The sequence below is a fragment of the Pteropus medius genome, unplaced genomic scaffold (genome assembly GCF_902729225.1).
Source record: "Pteropus medius unplaced genomic scaffold, Ma_sr-lr_union100, whole genome shotgun sequence".
Classification (NCBI taxonomy): domain Eukaryota; kingdom Metazoa; phylum Chordata; class Mammalia; order Chiroptera; family Pteropodidae; genus Pteropus; species Pteropus medius.
The window spans coordinates 1745320-1760705 of NW_024352784.1; the positions used below are offsets into that span (position 1 = coordinate 1745320).

At 37.9% G+C, this 15386-nt stretch overlaps 3 protein-coding genes across 3 annotated transcripts; 2 read left to right on the forward strand and 1 right to left on the reverse strand.

Moving 5' to 3' along the window:
- Positions 1-256: 256 nt before the first annotated feature.
- OR51G1 (olfactory receptor family 51 subfamily G member 1) lies at positions 257-1551 on the forward strand. Its single transcript, XM_039847791.1, has one exon. It carries the CDS (start codon positions 318-320, stop codon positions 1281-1283), a length of 966 nt encoding a protein of 321 aa, XP_039703725.1. The 5' UTR covers positions 257-317; the 3' UTR covers positions 1284-1551.
- A 4656-nt stretch (positions 1552-6207) lies between these two features.
- On the forward strand, positions 6208-7207 carry OR51G2 (olfactory receptor family 51 subfamily G member 2). The gene has a single exon (XM_039847792.1). The coding sequence runs from the start codon at positions 6229-6231 to the stop codon at positions 7168-7170; it is 942 nt and encodes a 313-aa protein (XP_039703726.1). The 5' UTR covers positions 6208-6228; the 3' UTR covers positions 7171-7207.
- A 7084-nt stretch (positions 7208-14291) lies between these two features.
- Positions 14292-15386, reverse strand: LOC120590161 (olfactory receptor 51A7-like). The gene has a single exon (XM_039847793.1). It carries the CDS (start codon positions 15294-15296, stop codon positions 14358-14360), a length of 939 nt encoding a protein of 312 aa, XP_039703727.1. The 5' UTR covers positions 15297-15386; the 3' UTR covers positions 14292-14357.

Sequence of the window (15386 nt, forward strand, 5' to 3'; positions counted from 1 at the left end):
CTGAATGCTTTACTGATTGAATTGCACATTTTTTTTTTCAGGGAGAAACACGTGAAAACAGTGCCATCTGAGGTGACCTCATTGAACTACTGAAAGTCCAACACTGGTGGATATACCACCATAAGGCTAAATCACATGGCATCCCCAAGATAGAGAAATCCCCTATGAAAGTCTTCTTCCTAGGCCCTTCCATTTTATCTGCAGATCTTTCCTGACTCTCTGTATCCAGGATACTTAGGTGAGTGATAACTCAGCCATATCACTTTCCAAGAGCCCTATTCTATATTGTAGGTTGGTGAATCCGAGATTATAAAGCCATGACAATCTTTTATAATAGCAGCCTCCAAAAAGCCACTTTCTTCCTGACGGGCTTCCCAGGTCTAGAAGATCTCCATGGCTGGATCTCTATTCCCTTCTGTTCCATCTATTTGACAGTTATTGTAGGAAACCTTACCATCCTCCATGTGATTCGTACTGATGCCACCCTCCATGAACCCATGTACTATTTCTTGGCTATGCTGGCCCTCACAGACTTGGGCCTTTGCCTTTCTACACTGCCCACTGTGCTAGGCATCTTCTGGTTTGATGCCAGAGAGATTGGTATTCCTGCCTGCTTCACTCAGCTCTTCTTCATCCATACCTTGTCTCTTGTGGAGTCTTCAGTTCTATTGTCCATGTCCGTTGACCGTTATGTGGCCATCTGCAACCCATTGCATTACTCCACAATCTTGACACCTGCACGTGTTGTCAAGATGGGGCTGATCTCAGTGCTTAGAAGTGCCCTGTTCATCCTCCCCCTGCCATTCCTCCTGAAGCGCTTCCAGTACTGCCGCTCCCATGTGCTGGCCCATGCCTATTGTCTGCACCTAGAGATCATGAAGCTGGCTTGCTCTAGCATCATCGTCAATCATGTTTATGGGCTCTTTGTTGTGGCCTGCACGGTGGGTGCAGACTCGCTGATTATCTTCCTCTCCTATGCCCTCATCCTCCGCACTGTACTAAGCATTGCTTCCCATCAGGAGCGACTTCGAGCCCTCAACACCTGCGTCTCCCATATGTGTGCAGTGCTACTCTTCTACATCCCCATGATTGGCTTGTCTCTTGTGCACCGCTTTGGTGAACATCTGCCCCACATGGTTCACCTCCTCATGTCTTATGTGTATCTGTTGGTACCACCTCTCATGAACCCCATTGTCTACAGCATCAAGACCAAGCAAATCCGCCAACGTATCACTAAGAAGTTTGAGTTTGTAAAATCACTTAGATGTTTTTGGCAGGGTTAGGTTAGGGTGAAGGAAGGCAGTTTGGGGCACAAAGCTCATAGGTGTTTTTGTTTTCAGCTATGCTGTGGGAAAATAACAGACTCCCAATCATCAACAAAAAGGGAATTAACTATGCAACATAATGCATGTGCGACCTTGGGAAAATTACCTACTTCCCTGTTCTTTGGTTTCCTCAATTGTAAAATGAGTATAGATGTTGTGAAGATTAAATAATTCCTGTCAATCTCTAATACAGTGCCTGATAATCAATTCTCAACAAATATTTAGACTACCTGCTATTTAAACTTTTTGAACTCTAGTTTCCCCACATATACTAACATTTGGTATTACCGAGGCATGTATTATTGCAGTAATAGAAACAAAGAGACAAAAAGAGGTAAAATAGCATGAGAACTATACATTGTAGTCACTAGGTAAATATAGATGGGTGACAACCTTACTCATACCATAACTAGGATGTGCAGGAGTAAAATGTTACTTATTTTCTTTCTAAATCACCTGTTCTCCTCATAAATTTCTACCAATCAATTACAACAAGAAAATTGCAATAACAACAATAAAAAAACTGAATTTTTAAAAAAATAGTGAATTTTTTTTTTAAAAAAATCATTTTAGCATCAGTTTCTCTCAGTCTAATCCAATAATATTTCCTTTAGGTCATCCAGTTTCTCCTAGTTCCATCTCTCCTCAAGGTATCATCTTTATATATAAGCTACTTCCTTCTTTCTCTGCTTCTTCTCTCTTAACCTGGTTTCTTTTCTCCACTCTTTTCTGGACTAAAATATGTGAGCTTTTGTATTATTTCTTTCCATATCATATTCTGTTTTTCTCTTACAGAAACTTCATAGCTAAGATTTAAAACAGGATTATCTTCCCTGTAATATGATAAACTCTCTGCCTCTTCTAATCAATGTTGAGAGATTAATCCAGTGTCTCCCCCCATACCCCCCTCTCTCTAGCTCTCTCTTTATTTTATTCCATAATATCTGAGATTCAAATTTATTTCCTTACAAAACATATCTAATACTATCTTTCTCTTTCCAGTGCTTAGACTCAGAGGCTATAAATAAATATCACTTGTGAATGGGGGAAGTATTATTTATGTTATAAAATATTTATTAAATAGATTAAAAAAATGAATGACAAGATGTATAAATAAACAGATTTTATAAGCTGAATTGTGCCCCCCTCCCTCAATAGGGTTGAAGTCCCAATGCTCAGTATTTCAAAATGTATTTGGAAATAAGGTCTTTAAAAAGGTGATTACGTTAAAATGAGGTTTTTAGGGTGGGCCCTAATCCAATATGATTGGTGTCCTTATAAGAAGAGGAAGAGACACCAATGACACTCATGGACAGAGAAAAAGTCCATGTAAAGACACAACAAGAAGGTAGCCATGTATAAGCCAGGAGAGAGGTCTCACAAGAAACCAAACCTACTGACTCCTTGATCTTGGACTTTGCTAGCCTCTAAAACAGTGAGAAAATAAATTTCTGTTATTAAAGCCACCCAGTCTGTGGTATTTTGTTACTACAGCCTTAGAAATTTGATACAAGAGGTAACTATTTTGGAATGATTTCTAGGCTAAAAGTGAAGATGCATTTTTAATTATAGAGGGAATAAAAATTCTGGAATTGCAGTTGAAAACAAATCATAAAAACAAGGATATATGAAAATTTCTGTGCCTTTGTGGTTGTCACATATGTCAGTTTCTGAGTCTGTAAAGATGAGGCCCAGAGATCTGCATATTGGCAAATATCCCAGGTGGTTCTGATCCTGATCATCTGGGGACTATGATTTGAAAAATACTGTTTCATAATACGCAAATGTGTATATGCGTGCAACCAGAAATTAATGGAATGTGGCCTCAAGAGGAAGCCCGCCATATTCCAAAGGGACCACTCAAGTCAATGAATTGGAATAATCTCTCATGATTAGATTGGGGAATCTGGAACATTCCTTAATATTTATACCATTATATTCCCAAAGAAGATCCAATAAGCCTTATACTAATTACTTGGGTAATAAAAACACTGAAATGGGCCTTCATTCCTTTCTAAAATGTCTTCTCTATCAAGTTTCAGAGTTCAAAAATAGGTGATTACTCTTCACATTCCTGTATTAACAAATAAAACTTCTTTTTGGATTTAACTATCCTTTGCAAGGGCTCATATTGCCCTCAAGAATAGATTAGTTTCTCCAATTAGCCCCTTGATGTCAAGAAACAAAGAGTAAAGTTCTGAGTAGATCAGAGACGGGAGGAGGAGTTACGTGGGCAGGGGTCAGGAGCGTGTAGGGTTACCCAGGGCATCAAGAATAAGCACCAACACTATCACAGTATTTCCAAGAACTTGGCCTGACTTCTTGTTCCCTCTTTGGTAACATGAAAAACCTTAATTAAAAAGCCCCTTTAGAAGTTGCATATTATATATACCCAACATGCACACTGCCACATCCAATATGCATAAACTATACAATTATAGTATATCATACATAAAACACCATCAACAACACCCATTCTGCTTTCCTGAAGTTGTGGAGGTTGTTCAAGACTTTTACTGGATCATTCAGCAGGTGTTACAAGTGCATGGCATCCTTTGGGCTCCATATCTAAACATTTAACAAGACCACTCTCTTCTACTCTCTTTCCCCTATCCCCAGGGTCTAAAATAATGAGCTTGAGGGAGACAGTCAGAGTAGGGAATTGATTAAAGATCTTTAAATGGTTCTCAATAGGAACCTCAGGCAGTTGCATAAAGATCAGAGAGTTAAGCATCCAACCTCTAGTCTCTCCATAACCCCCAGAGCCAGAGCTTCTAGTTTTAGCCTTCCTTCTTCCCTGATGTAAGTCCTGGAGCCTCTAGACCTAACCTTAGTGCATCAAGAGTCAATATAGTAGGCAGGTGTTAGATACTGAGTGACAGAACTAAGAAGAGGTCCCAGAAGGCCAAGCCTGGGCTTTGCAAAGAAAGAGGAGAGAAGGGACTTTCAAGTACAAGAAAGGCTGTAGAGAGTGCCTGCCCAAGGTGGTGATTGCTGCAGTCATATCTTGCTAACTTTATGGAATCCCAGGTCCATTTTTAGAACCAGCTCAGAAAGGAGACAACAGCTTCCTCACATGTTCACGGCTTGGATTTGCTAACCTAAATGTTTCCAAATTTTCAAAATTTGCCTAGGAGCTCCAGAGATTTATTTGAATTCCAGCTCTGCCAGTGATTGGCTGTATGACTTTAGGCACATCATCCAATTCTCTAAGCTTCTCTCTTCTCATTTGCAAATTGAGGTAATAATATTAACCTGCAAGTCTTTTCTAAGGTCTCACGCCGTTTTGTTTTTGTTTTGTTTTGTTTTGCAATGTTCCTGGTAGAGTGTCTGACAAATAGTAGATGTTTATCAAGTATTAGAATTCTTTCTCATCACCCTACTTTATTTTCATGCCAGAAATATTTTCAGCCTTAGGTTTTATTAGTTATATTGTTAATGACTGTATAGTTTGCCTGTCCCTACTAAGCCCTTGATTTCATGCTAGATACTGCTAGTTGACAATGAGTTGTCATTAATGTGGGAAAAAAAGTATAACGGTTGTTTAGAGTCTGGAATCTAGAGAAAAATCAGATCTCGGTTCAAATCCCATTTGGGCCATTTACTATATCTTTGATCTTAGAAATGCTAATTTTCTCTAATTCTCTGTGTCCTCATCTATAATGTCATACTATTAATAGAACTTTATTCACAGAGTTCTTTTAAGGAGATAAAATAAGGACCAACTTAGTAATAGCTAACTAAATAAAATTTAACTCATTATCAGACATAAAAAAATTGATAAGCACATACTGTATACCAGGGCACATTCTAAGCACTTTTACAGAAGTGAATAAAGCAAAACCCTGCCCACTTTCATATCACATTCTAGTGGGGTTATTAATAAGGAGTGGGAAGATCACTGCTCTGGAAGTCAGGAATCTTAAATTGACAGATAGCCTCTACCCAGTGACTATCCCCTCCTGAGCCTTCCTTTCTTCATCTGTAGAAGAATGAGCCCTACTAGCATCATTGCCTTTTGTTCTGTAGACTCTCGTGGACTTTCCTTTATGATTGGGGTTGTGGCCATGGTTGATGATGCTTCAGTCTCTCCTCCCACCTATGGTGACAACAATTGATTCCTAGACTTCTAGGGAATGTCGGTTACTGACTAGTGTGAGAATCAGAACTTTGATCTCTCATTCCAGCCATCAAGAATAACATTACAGTCATTCACACACTCTCCAGTTCTCTCTGGAATTCTGTGATCTGAGTAGCACTGATGAGCTATCTGGACCAAGCTAGGCTTCTACAGCAAGAAAACCAGAGAAAAAGGTGAGTGAAGAATTTGTGTCTGATCAATTATATGTGGGTGATGAAGTTAAGCAAAAAGACAGAGAGAGAGAGAGAGACAGAGACAGAGACAGAGAGAGACAGACAGAGACAGAGACAGAGACAGAGACAGAGGAAGGAAGGAAGGAAGGAAGGAAGGAAGAAGGAAGGAAGAAGGAAGGAAGGAAGGAAGGAGATAAAGGAATAGCAAAAGAAGGTAAGAGAAGAGAAAAGAAAAGTTGAAAGAAAGGTTAAAATGTTAGTGAGAACCCTGGCAAAAAAAAGAGGCATGTGAGGAGTATTTAATTAAAGATCTTCTCATAGCGAGTAGGCAAAGTTAGGTATGAGTAACAGGAATAATGAAGATGCTCAAACTTCTTAGCCTGAGGAGCAAGGAGAAACAATTTCAAAGAAAGTAATTTCTCTAAAGAAATGTTGAGAGTGAACCAGGGTCCAGAAGGAAATGACCTCTGAAGCAGCTATACAGTTCTAAGTCTAATCCATTCTAATCTTATTTTTTTAATTTCTCCTTTTTCTTAATTCATTTTAGGAATTTGGAAGGAATCCAGCTCCCCACTTCTCTCAACACACAATGACATTGGGATCCCTGGAAAACAGCAGCAGCATTTCTTCCATCTTCCTGTTGAGTGGCATTCCTGGGCTGGAGCACATACATATCTGGATCTCTATCCCATTGTGCTTCATATACCTGGTTTCCATCCTAGGCAACGGTACAATTCTTTTTATCATTAAAACAGAGCCCTCGCTCCATGAGCCTATGTATCTCTTCCTGTCCATGCTGGCTATCACTGACCTGGGTCTGTCTCTTTGCACACTCCCTACAGTGGTAGGCATCTTTTGTATTGGGGCACGAGATATTGGTCATGATGCCTGTTTCACCCAGCTCTTTTTCATTCATTGCTTGTCCTTCCTGGAGTCCTCTGTGCTACTGTCTATGGCCTTTGACCGCTTTGTGGCCATTTGTCGTCCCTTGCACTATGCTTCCATTCTCACCAACACAGTCATTGTCAGGATTGGCTTGGCTTCCCTGGTTCGAAGTGTAGTGCTCATTTTTCCATTACCTTTTATGCTCAAAAGGTTCCCCTATTGTGGCTCCCAGGTTCTCTCACATTCTTATTGTCTCCACCAAGAAGTGATGAAACTGGCCTGTGCAGACATCAAAGCCAACAGTATTTATGGCATGTTTGTCATTGTTTCCACAGTGGGTATAGACTCGCTGCTCATTCTCTTCTCTTATGCCCTGATCCTGCATACCGTGCTATCCATTGCATCCAGGGCTGAGAGACTCAAAGCTCTTAACACCTGTGTTTCCCACATCTGTGCTGTGCTTCTCTTCTACACTCCTGTGATTGGCTTGTCTGTCATCCACCGTTTTGGGAAAGAAGCACCTCATCTGGTCCAAGTGATCATGGGTTTTGTGTATCTTCTATTTCCTCCCCTGATGAATCCCATTATCTACAGTATAAAGACCAAACAGATCCGAGACCGTGTGACCCGTGCCTTTTGTTACTAGTTGTGTCTAGTGTTGAAGGTGCTATTTCCTTTAATGTACCCTTACTCTTCTATCCTTTATAATAGCTAATGTGCGTGAAATGGAGGAGATCGTTTCCTCAACAAATATGTAGAGGAATGAACCAGAAATCACAGCTCTCATAGAACTCTCACTCTGGTTGGGGGAAAATACAGTGTACTATGATGTGGCAGATGGTATTTTCCAAAAATGGCCACAGAAATATTGCTACTTCCACATTCTCTTCCATAAACATCACTCCATCAAGAAATAGATCAATTTTTCCTTCTTTTGTAACTGGGTAGGATTTGCCTCAATAAACTGAATGTTGTGGAAGTGACCTGTAAGACTTCTGAGGCTGGGTTACAAAAGGTGATATGGTTTCATTTGTTTTCTCTCTCTCTCTCTCTCTCTAGATAGATAGATAGATAGATAGATAGATAGATAGATAGATAGATAGACAGACAGACAGACAGACAGACAGACAGATAGATAGATAGACAGATAGATAGACAGATAGATAGATATATAGATATAGATATAGATATAGATATAGATAGATATAGATATAGATATAGATATAGATATAGATATAGATATAGATATAGATATAGATATCTATCTTACTCAATGTTTGTTTTCTGAACCCTGACACCATACTGAAAAGAATTCCGGACCACATGGAGAGGCCACATGTAGGTGTTCCAGGCATTAGACCCAGCCAAGGTCTTAGCCTTAGCTGAATCATCAATCAACAGTGAGGAAACAAACCTTCAAATTATTCCAACCCTCACCTTTCCCACCTCTCTAGTTGGCATCCTGCGAAACAAACAATCCACTTTACTCTGAACCTAGTGCTAATTGCAAATTTGTAATCTAAATAAATGTTTGATTTTCAAGACACTAAATTTTGGGGTTGGTTGTTATACAGTCATACGTTAATTGCGTGGCTCAAAGTAAAAAGTTGATATAGAAAAAAGAAAAGAAAAAGACACATTTTCCTCCAGCTGGGGGAAGACAATGTCAAGAAAGATTTCCTTGAGATGACACTTTAACCAGCCTTAAGGGACATATAGGAGTTAGGCAGTCAAAGAAGAAAATTATGATTCACCCTGAAGGAGCAGCAAGTGCAAAGCTGAAAAAGAGGTAAAAGAGAAGAAATACATTCAGGGAAATATCTGGAGTTATTTTTGTTGTTCTTGTTCCCCCAGCACATCAGGGAAGAGTAGAGAATGTGGGGTGGTGGTGCGGGACTTAGTGGAAGTAGTTTGAGGCACTGACCATATCAGAAAGGCAATAAACCAAAAAGGATGTATAATGTCTTATACACTCTTATCTGTGCATTACAATGGTGCCTCCACATTGCCTCAGATATAGTATTTGCAACTGACTGTGAGGAAAGCAGGCCTGGATAAGATGCCACCAAAGAGAACTTTGAATATCCAGAGGGAAGTGTGAGGATGTCATTTGCTTGCACAATTTTAGTGCAGAATCAAGAAAAAGAGTGGCAGAGGGCCAAAGACAAAATCTTCTTTTATGAGGTTTACATGGAGCCAGTTCTTACTTGAGGTTGATCTCATCCAAGGTTATATAGCACACTGATATTTAACTCTTGAGAAGCCATGTTCCCACCCGCCACCAGTGCCTCATTCTGTCTGACAGGAGGAAGCTGTTTCCACAATAATGAGAAGAAAGCGATTTCTGCGATGACCGATGTATGTGAACCTTGGGTGTCACCATGTGGAAGAGCCAAGATTACTTAAACACAGCAAATAAAATAAAATAGAATATGTGTGTGAGTGTCATGGGTGGTTTATACCTTGTGTGTTTGTGTACACACAAAACTTCAGAGGAAATATAAGCCTCTACAAATTCCAAAGCATGTATACAACTCTACAGCTGGAATCTAGAGCTATGCTGTGTGCTTGCAATTTTAGTTTCTATGTGGGGGTCATGTCCTCATATCTTATAATGAATTAAAGAATTACTGTGATACACTGGAAAGTATACTATACTTGGAGCCAGGTTTGGAAAGTTCTACATTCTAACTCTATAATTTAGGACAATTATTTTACTTATGTGAGCTCAATTTTCTATTAAAATGAAACTAACAATGTCTCTTACACAAGACTCTGTCTACAATTTAAATATATGATATATATGAAAGTTTCAAAGAAAATTCTTAGCATGCTTTTCAGCTTACAGTAAATTTTAGTTACTATCATTTAAAAATAAAGCCTAATAACACAGAATAAAACATATCTGGAGAATGTGTAATAAATGAAAAAGGGTGCCCTGAAACAGCCTTGAGGGGAAGGAGACCCACGGATAATTTTACAGACACCAGCAATAGCCACATGCATTATTTTATTTATTTATTTCTTCTCATAACAGATAATACTTTCTATGTGTCAGGTATTGTTCTATATAAGGAATAGGCTCTGTCTATTTTCTTCTATGCAGATAGTATGGATTTCGTGGCAACAACTTCTAGGCAGAGAGAAAAACAAATGCAGAGACCTTCAAACAAAGCTACTAGACACTTCAACCCAATAGAATTAGAGCAGAATTATTATTTTCTGTCCCAATTAAATGGCACTATCATCCATCTGGTAATTAATTCCTAACTCTTTTCTCTACATCGCCTGCCATATTCACCTAGATTAAGGAAATAGCTTTCTGCCTGATCCTTTTAGTTCTCTCTTACTCTCCCTACTACTATTTTTAAATGCAAGTCTGCTTTGTCATTCTGCTTATAACCTCAATAAACTATTGTTATACAGGAAAAAAATTAATGCTATTTTATAGAGCTTATAGGTTTTAGCCTTTACTTATTTACCTGACACTCTTGCATTATATTTTCCTCCCTATGTATTCCAATGAACACATAGATGGATGGATAGATGAAGAACATAGCAAATTTATAGAATTGAGATAAGTTCCAGATAGTAGTACCAGAAAGAAAAAAAGTGTGACAGGACACTAGACTGTGAGTGAAGCTGAAAGCTGATAATGTGTATAAGCCAAGACAAAGAACAGAAAGTATACCCTAGGGTAATGGAAGCCAATGAAGTATGTAGCTAGGAAAGTAACATAACCACATTTGCATTTTAGGTGTTCACTGTCTATATTATAGAGAATGGATTAAGGAAGTCGGTGGAAAGAATTGATAAGAAAAAGCAAGTAGGAAGCTGTAACAGCAATCTAGACAAGAAGTTGTCATGACAAGTACCATGATGGAATCAGTGGAAAAAAGTGAACAGTATCATGAGATATTTAAAAGAAATATTTTCATTTTTTGGCTATTTGTTGGATGTGTGGACTGAATAACAGGAAGGAATAAATGAAGATTTCAGTTTTGAATTAAGTGTATGAGAGTTCTACTTACTGAGATAAAGAATATCATATAAAGAACAGGCTTAAAGAAAGGAATTAATTAATTACATTTTGAAGATACTGAGCTACAGATGCCTATGCAACATGGAGAGCATGGATTGGTTAAGAACTCAAGCTCTATAATGGGATCAATTAATAGGCTTTCATAGGATTCAGATTCCATCACTCACCAGCTGTGTGTGTCCCAGGGTTTTTTGCCTTTGTAAACCCCTACTTTTTCATCTGTCAAGTAGGGATAGGTAATAATAGCTTCCTAATAGGTTAATATGAGGAATAAAAGTGATAATGCACCATATATTATATAAAGCATTTGGCACAAGATATGTTACTTAATAAATAGTCAATAATTGTGAGATATTATTATTACTATTTTTACTAAGAAGTAGAGTCAACAAGGCATTTGGATCTATGAACCTAAAGCAAGGAATAGAGGCTCCGGTATAGGAACAAATTCATGACTTGGGATACTATATTAAATCTATAGTAAGGCAAGACAACTGACTTTATCTCACTCACAAAAGGCCTAGAACCTGAGTAATAAACTCAGATCTCTCGAAGCTGTACAGTCAGGTAAATGAGTGAAGTAAATGGTTGAAGACTAGTGGCAAGAGGTAGGGTGTGATCTACGGCTCTCTCTCTTAAGGGACACAACTACAGCTCCAGAATGCTGGACCATTAGTACTGGACATGTTGATTTTTCTTTTCTTCCTTTCTTTTTTTTTTAATTTTTCAGTTATAGTTGTTCATGGTTTCAATTCATCCAGTTACCATACCCAGAACCAGACCCAGGGAAGTCCTGGGAAAGAATCGTAGGTCTGACACTTTTCTGACCCAGGGAAAGTTCTTCTCCTTTCTTCCAATTTCTCTCTTTTTGCACATTGGATTTTTGTCTGAGACTTTATTGGGGCTTATAATTATATCCTCTTTAAAAAGATGATATTAAGAGTCAAATATATAAAGGTATGGAAACTTTCTGAGCTCCATATTTTGACTATTTCAGTTATCTGTTGTTGTGTGGCCTTAAGAAAGTCACTGTTATCTGTAAATCAGGGACTTGTAACCAATGAGTTCCATGGCTCCTTTCCTCAGGTAAGAGTCTTTGTTCTCTGGCTATTGTTTGTTTACTGTAGCCTGAGTTTTCCTTGCCTCAATGAAAGAAGTCAAGGTGTTTTCAGACCCCTGGCAGAAGTCAAATCATTAAGAATTTTTAGAATCCGTGGACTTTGTTGTTTACCCCAATTATAAAAGGAGCAAATGACAGTGTTTTAAGTGCATGGATAATATAACTTGCTTTACTTTTACTACAGATAACTGGGCTGCACAGTGGGGATTAAATTGAAGGATGAGATTGAAGCAAGGAACCAAATATTTTTGGTTATAAAAAACCATTTTTTGGAGGCTATAAAAAAAGTTCTTGCAAGGGAGGATAATAATTTGAGATGAGGATTCTGGTAGAAGAGATAAAAGAATAGGAAAAATGATAAATGGTTGGGAGAAAAACTTCTATAGGACTTTGTGTCAATTTGGATATAAAAAATAAAGTGAGATAGTAAACACTGATGTAAGAATAATTTTAGGTAGGAAGAAGTAATAGGAAAGATAAGTTCTCTGACCTTTAGCAAAGCAGACAGCAAACTTCTGACAGTCTTTGCTTTAGTCCTGGCGTAATTGCAGCAGCATGAAAGGAGCTGCCTTAAAGGAATATTCATGTGCTCTAACCTGAGGTGAATGACATAGTATAAGTTAGGCCTCTGTCCACAAAGATGCTCAAGATTTTGAGCTTAGAAAATGACTAATACTTTTATTCAGTGATGATCACTCATAAATTCGCAAACTAGCCAATCAATATTAATTGAATCCTTTTTTGTCCAAGTATGTGTTAAGCACTAGGGATGCAAAAATAAGTAAGATATATAGACATATACGTAGATCATGGGATTTATAATTTGGCAAAGAAAAACAACTTTCAAACAATTAAAGGTTAATAATTGTTAAAATTATATTGTAGAAGTCAACACACTGTGAAAGGAAACAAAATTCAGATATGAATTTATTATACTCGGAGCAGGAATATAATCTAATAACACAAATACTTAAGAGCAGAGAACCTTTTCTGATTACGATCAAAGGGACACATGACCATAGAAGAAAGACACAGGGAGATGAAATATAACTGGCTTTGAATTTGGAGGAAGGGAGACATGAGACAAGAAATGCAGGTGGCCTTGGAAGCTAGAAAAGGCAAAGAAATAGATTCACCTCTAGTACCTCCAGAAAAGAATGCAGGCTTATCAACGGTTTGATTTTAGCCCAGTAAGACTGTGTCAGACTTCAACCTATAGAATTGTAAAATAATAAATTTGTGTTGTTTGAAGCTATTAATTTATAATTTATTATGCAGCAATAGAAAACTAATACAGCATTCTGACATAAAATACACCATAAGCAAAGGTTTAGATGTAACGTTGTGATGTATTTCTGTTACACTGTTGAAGTACTAGAGTACAAGGCCAAGTATTCACAGATAAAGTAGTAGAGAAAAGCAAATATTGAATGATGGAAAGGCTGTGTGTGTGTGTGTGTGTGTGTGTGTGTGTGTGTGTGTGTGTGTGTACACACACACATATAGCCTTGCCATTATCTTGTAACTTATTGGACACCTATTGAAGTATTGTAAGTGTGGTTCCATTTACCTTTTAAAAAGATATTTAAAATAATTAATCTCAATGTACAGGATGATAAGGTAATCAAGATAAAGTTTTAAATCTGAACTAAGTTGCAGTAGGAATAATGGGTGTAAAAGAATATTATAGATATCTTACTAACAGAGGATTTTTGCAATTTGATGATAGAATGTAGTTGAAAATATATATTTACTTCCATGTCTATACCTAAGTATCATCGTCTTGCAAATAAGGACAAGTTACTTTCGTAGTCATAACAGATAACAGCATGCTAGCCTCCTATTTCAAATTCAAACTCTGTTCAGGATGTCTGTCTTTGAATATTCAGTCACATACGTCCATACATTAGTTGCTTAGTGAAATTTGTGAATTACTTATAAATTATGTTTGTTTTGTAACAACAACAACAACTAAAACAAAAACTCTAAATGATTTAATTCTCCCGCTCTGCCCATTCCCAGAATCATCACTTGAGAGTGGAATTATTGAGACAGTCTTCTGTTGATCTCCCTTCTTCATCTCTCTCAAATTCAGTCCATCATGCTCATGCTTTCAGACATGCCATTCCTTAAATTTGAGTTATCATGGTAGGTGTTTGTTGTAGAGGTTAAATTGTCTCTATAGTATCTCCTGAATTGCAAGCCTTTTATAGGTACTCCCAAATTTACTTCATGCATACTATTTAAAATTATCTCTCACCAGATGCCAAATTATACCCTCTATTCCAGTCAGACTAACATCCTTCATAGCTGAGTATACATGGTATAAATTTAATAAATGCTATGAATAATAGTCTCAATTCATCCAAATTTTATCCATTCTTTAAGTGCTGATGGCTGACTCAACTCCAACTGCTCCATTACATAGTGTTGTGTTTCAACCACTCAAAATGTTAATTAAATCCCCGTAAACTATATCATATATCACCAGATGATTTTATCCTTTCTATTCAATATTGTATTCTTGACTTTATTATAAATTCTGTACTGCACAGTTTTTCATTCTTTCCTTCAGTCTTGCACAAGATAGTGACCACTGTGGCACTGAACACATAGTAGGTGCCAATAAATCCTTACTGGCTGATAATTTATTACCTCACTATCCAAGTTCTTATCTCCTACACTTGTTAAAAAACTTCCCCAACACCTTCTTCCGGATTTGTGGAGTCTTTACACAATACACAATGGGGTTCATTAGGGGCGGCAACAACAAGAATATATCTGCAATAAGGATTACAACGAGAGGACTTTTATGCTTGCCAAAGCGGTGCATGGCAGACAGGGTGTTGATGGGTACATAGAAAATGAGCACAGCACAGATGTGGGAGACACAGGTATTGAGGGCCTTGAGTCTCTCTGCCAGAGATGCAATGCTGAGTACAGTCTTCAAGATCAGCATGTAAGACAGAATAATTAGTACCAAGTCCAGCATAGTACAGACAGCAACAAAGAAGCCATAGATAACATTGATCTTGTTGTCAGAGCAAGCCAGATTCATGGTATCCTGATGAAGACAGTATGAGTGAGAAAGGAGATTCTTCCTACAATATTTTAATCTCCTTAGAGTGAAAGGAAATGGAAGTACTAAAAAAATGCTCCTGATGGCTAAAATCAATCCCATTTTAACAACTCTGTTGCTAGTGAGGAGAGAACTATATCTGAGGGGATTGTGAATGGCAAGAAAGCGATCCAAAGACATAACTAGAAGCACTGAGGATTCCATGGCAGTGAATCCGTGGATGAAGAATTCTTGAGCAAAACAGGCATTGGGTGAAATTCCCATGGCATTGAACAAGAAGATTCTCAGCATAGTAGGAAGGGAGGAGAAGGACAGGCCCAGGTCAGAGATGGCCAACATGGCAAGGAAATAATACATGGGCTCATGAAGTGAGGGTTCTGTCTTTATAATAAAGAGAATGGTGCTGTTGCCCATGATGGCAACCAGGTACATGAGACAAATGGGGATAGAGATCCAGATGTGGGCATGCTCCAATCCTGGGAATCCAATCAGAAGAAAAAGCTGGACTTCTGATTTATTGAAAGCAGACATAATGAGTGGGAATATGAGCTCTTTAGCCAGATCTGAAATCACATAAACAAAAAGCAGTCACATTTTTGGATAAAACTCAGTGTTGTGGAG

Coding starts and splice junctions, on each gene's coding strand:
- OR51G1 (XM_039847791.1), top strand. CDS start 318: ATGACAATCTTTTATAATAGCAGCCTCCAAAAAGCCACTTTCTTCCTG.
- OR51G2 (XM_039847792.1), top strand. CDS start 6,229: ATGACATTGGGATCCCTGGAAAACAGCAGCAGCATTTCTTCCATCTTC.
- LOC120590161 (XM_039847793.1), bottom strand. CDS start 15,296: ATGTCTGCTTTCAATAAATCAGAAGTCCAGCTTTTTCTTCTGATTGGA.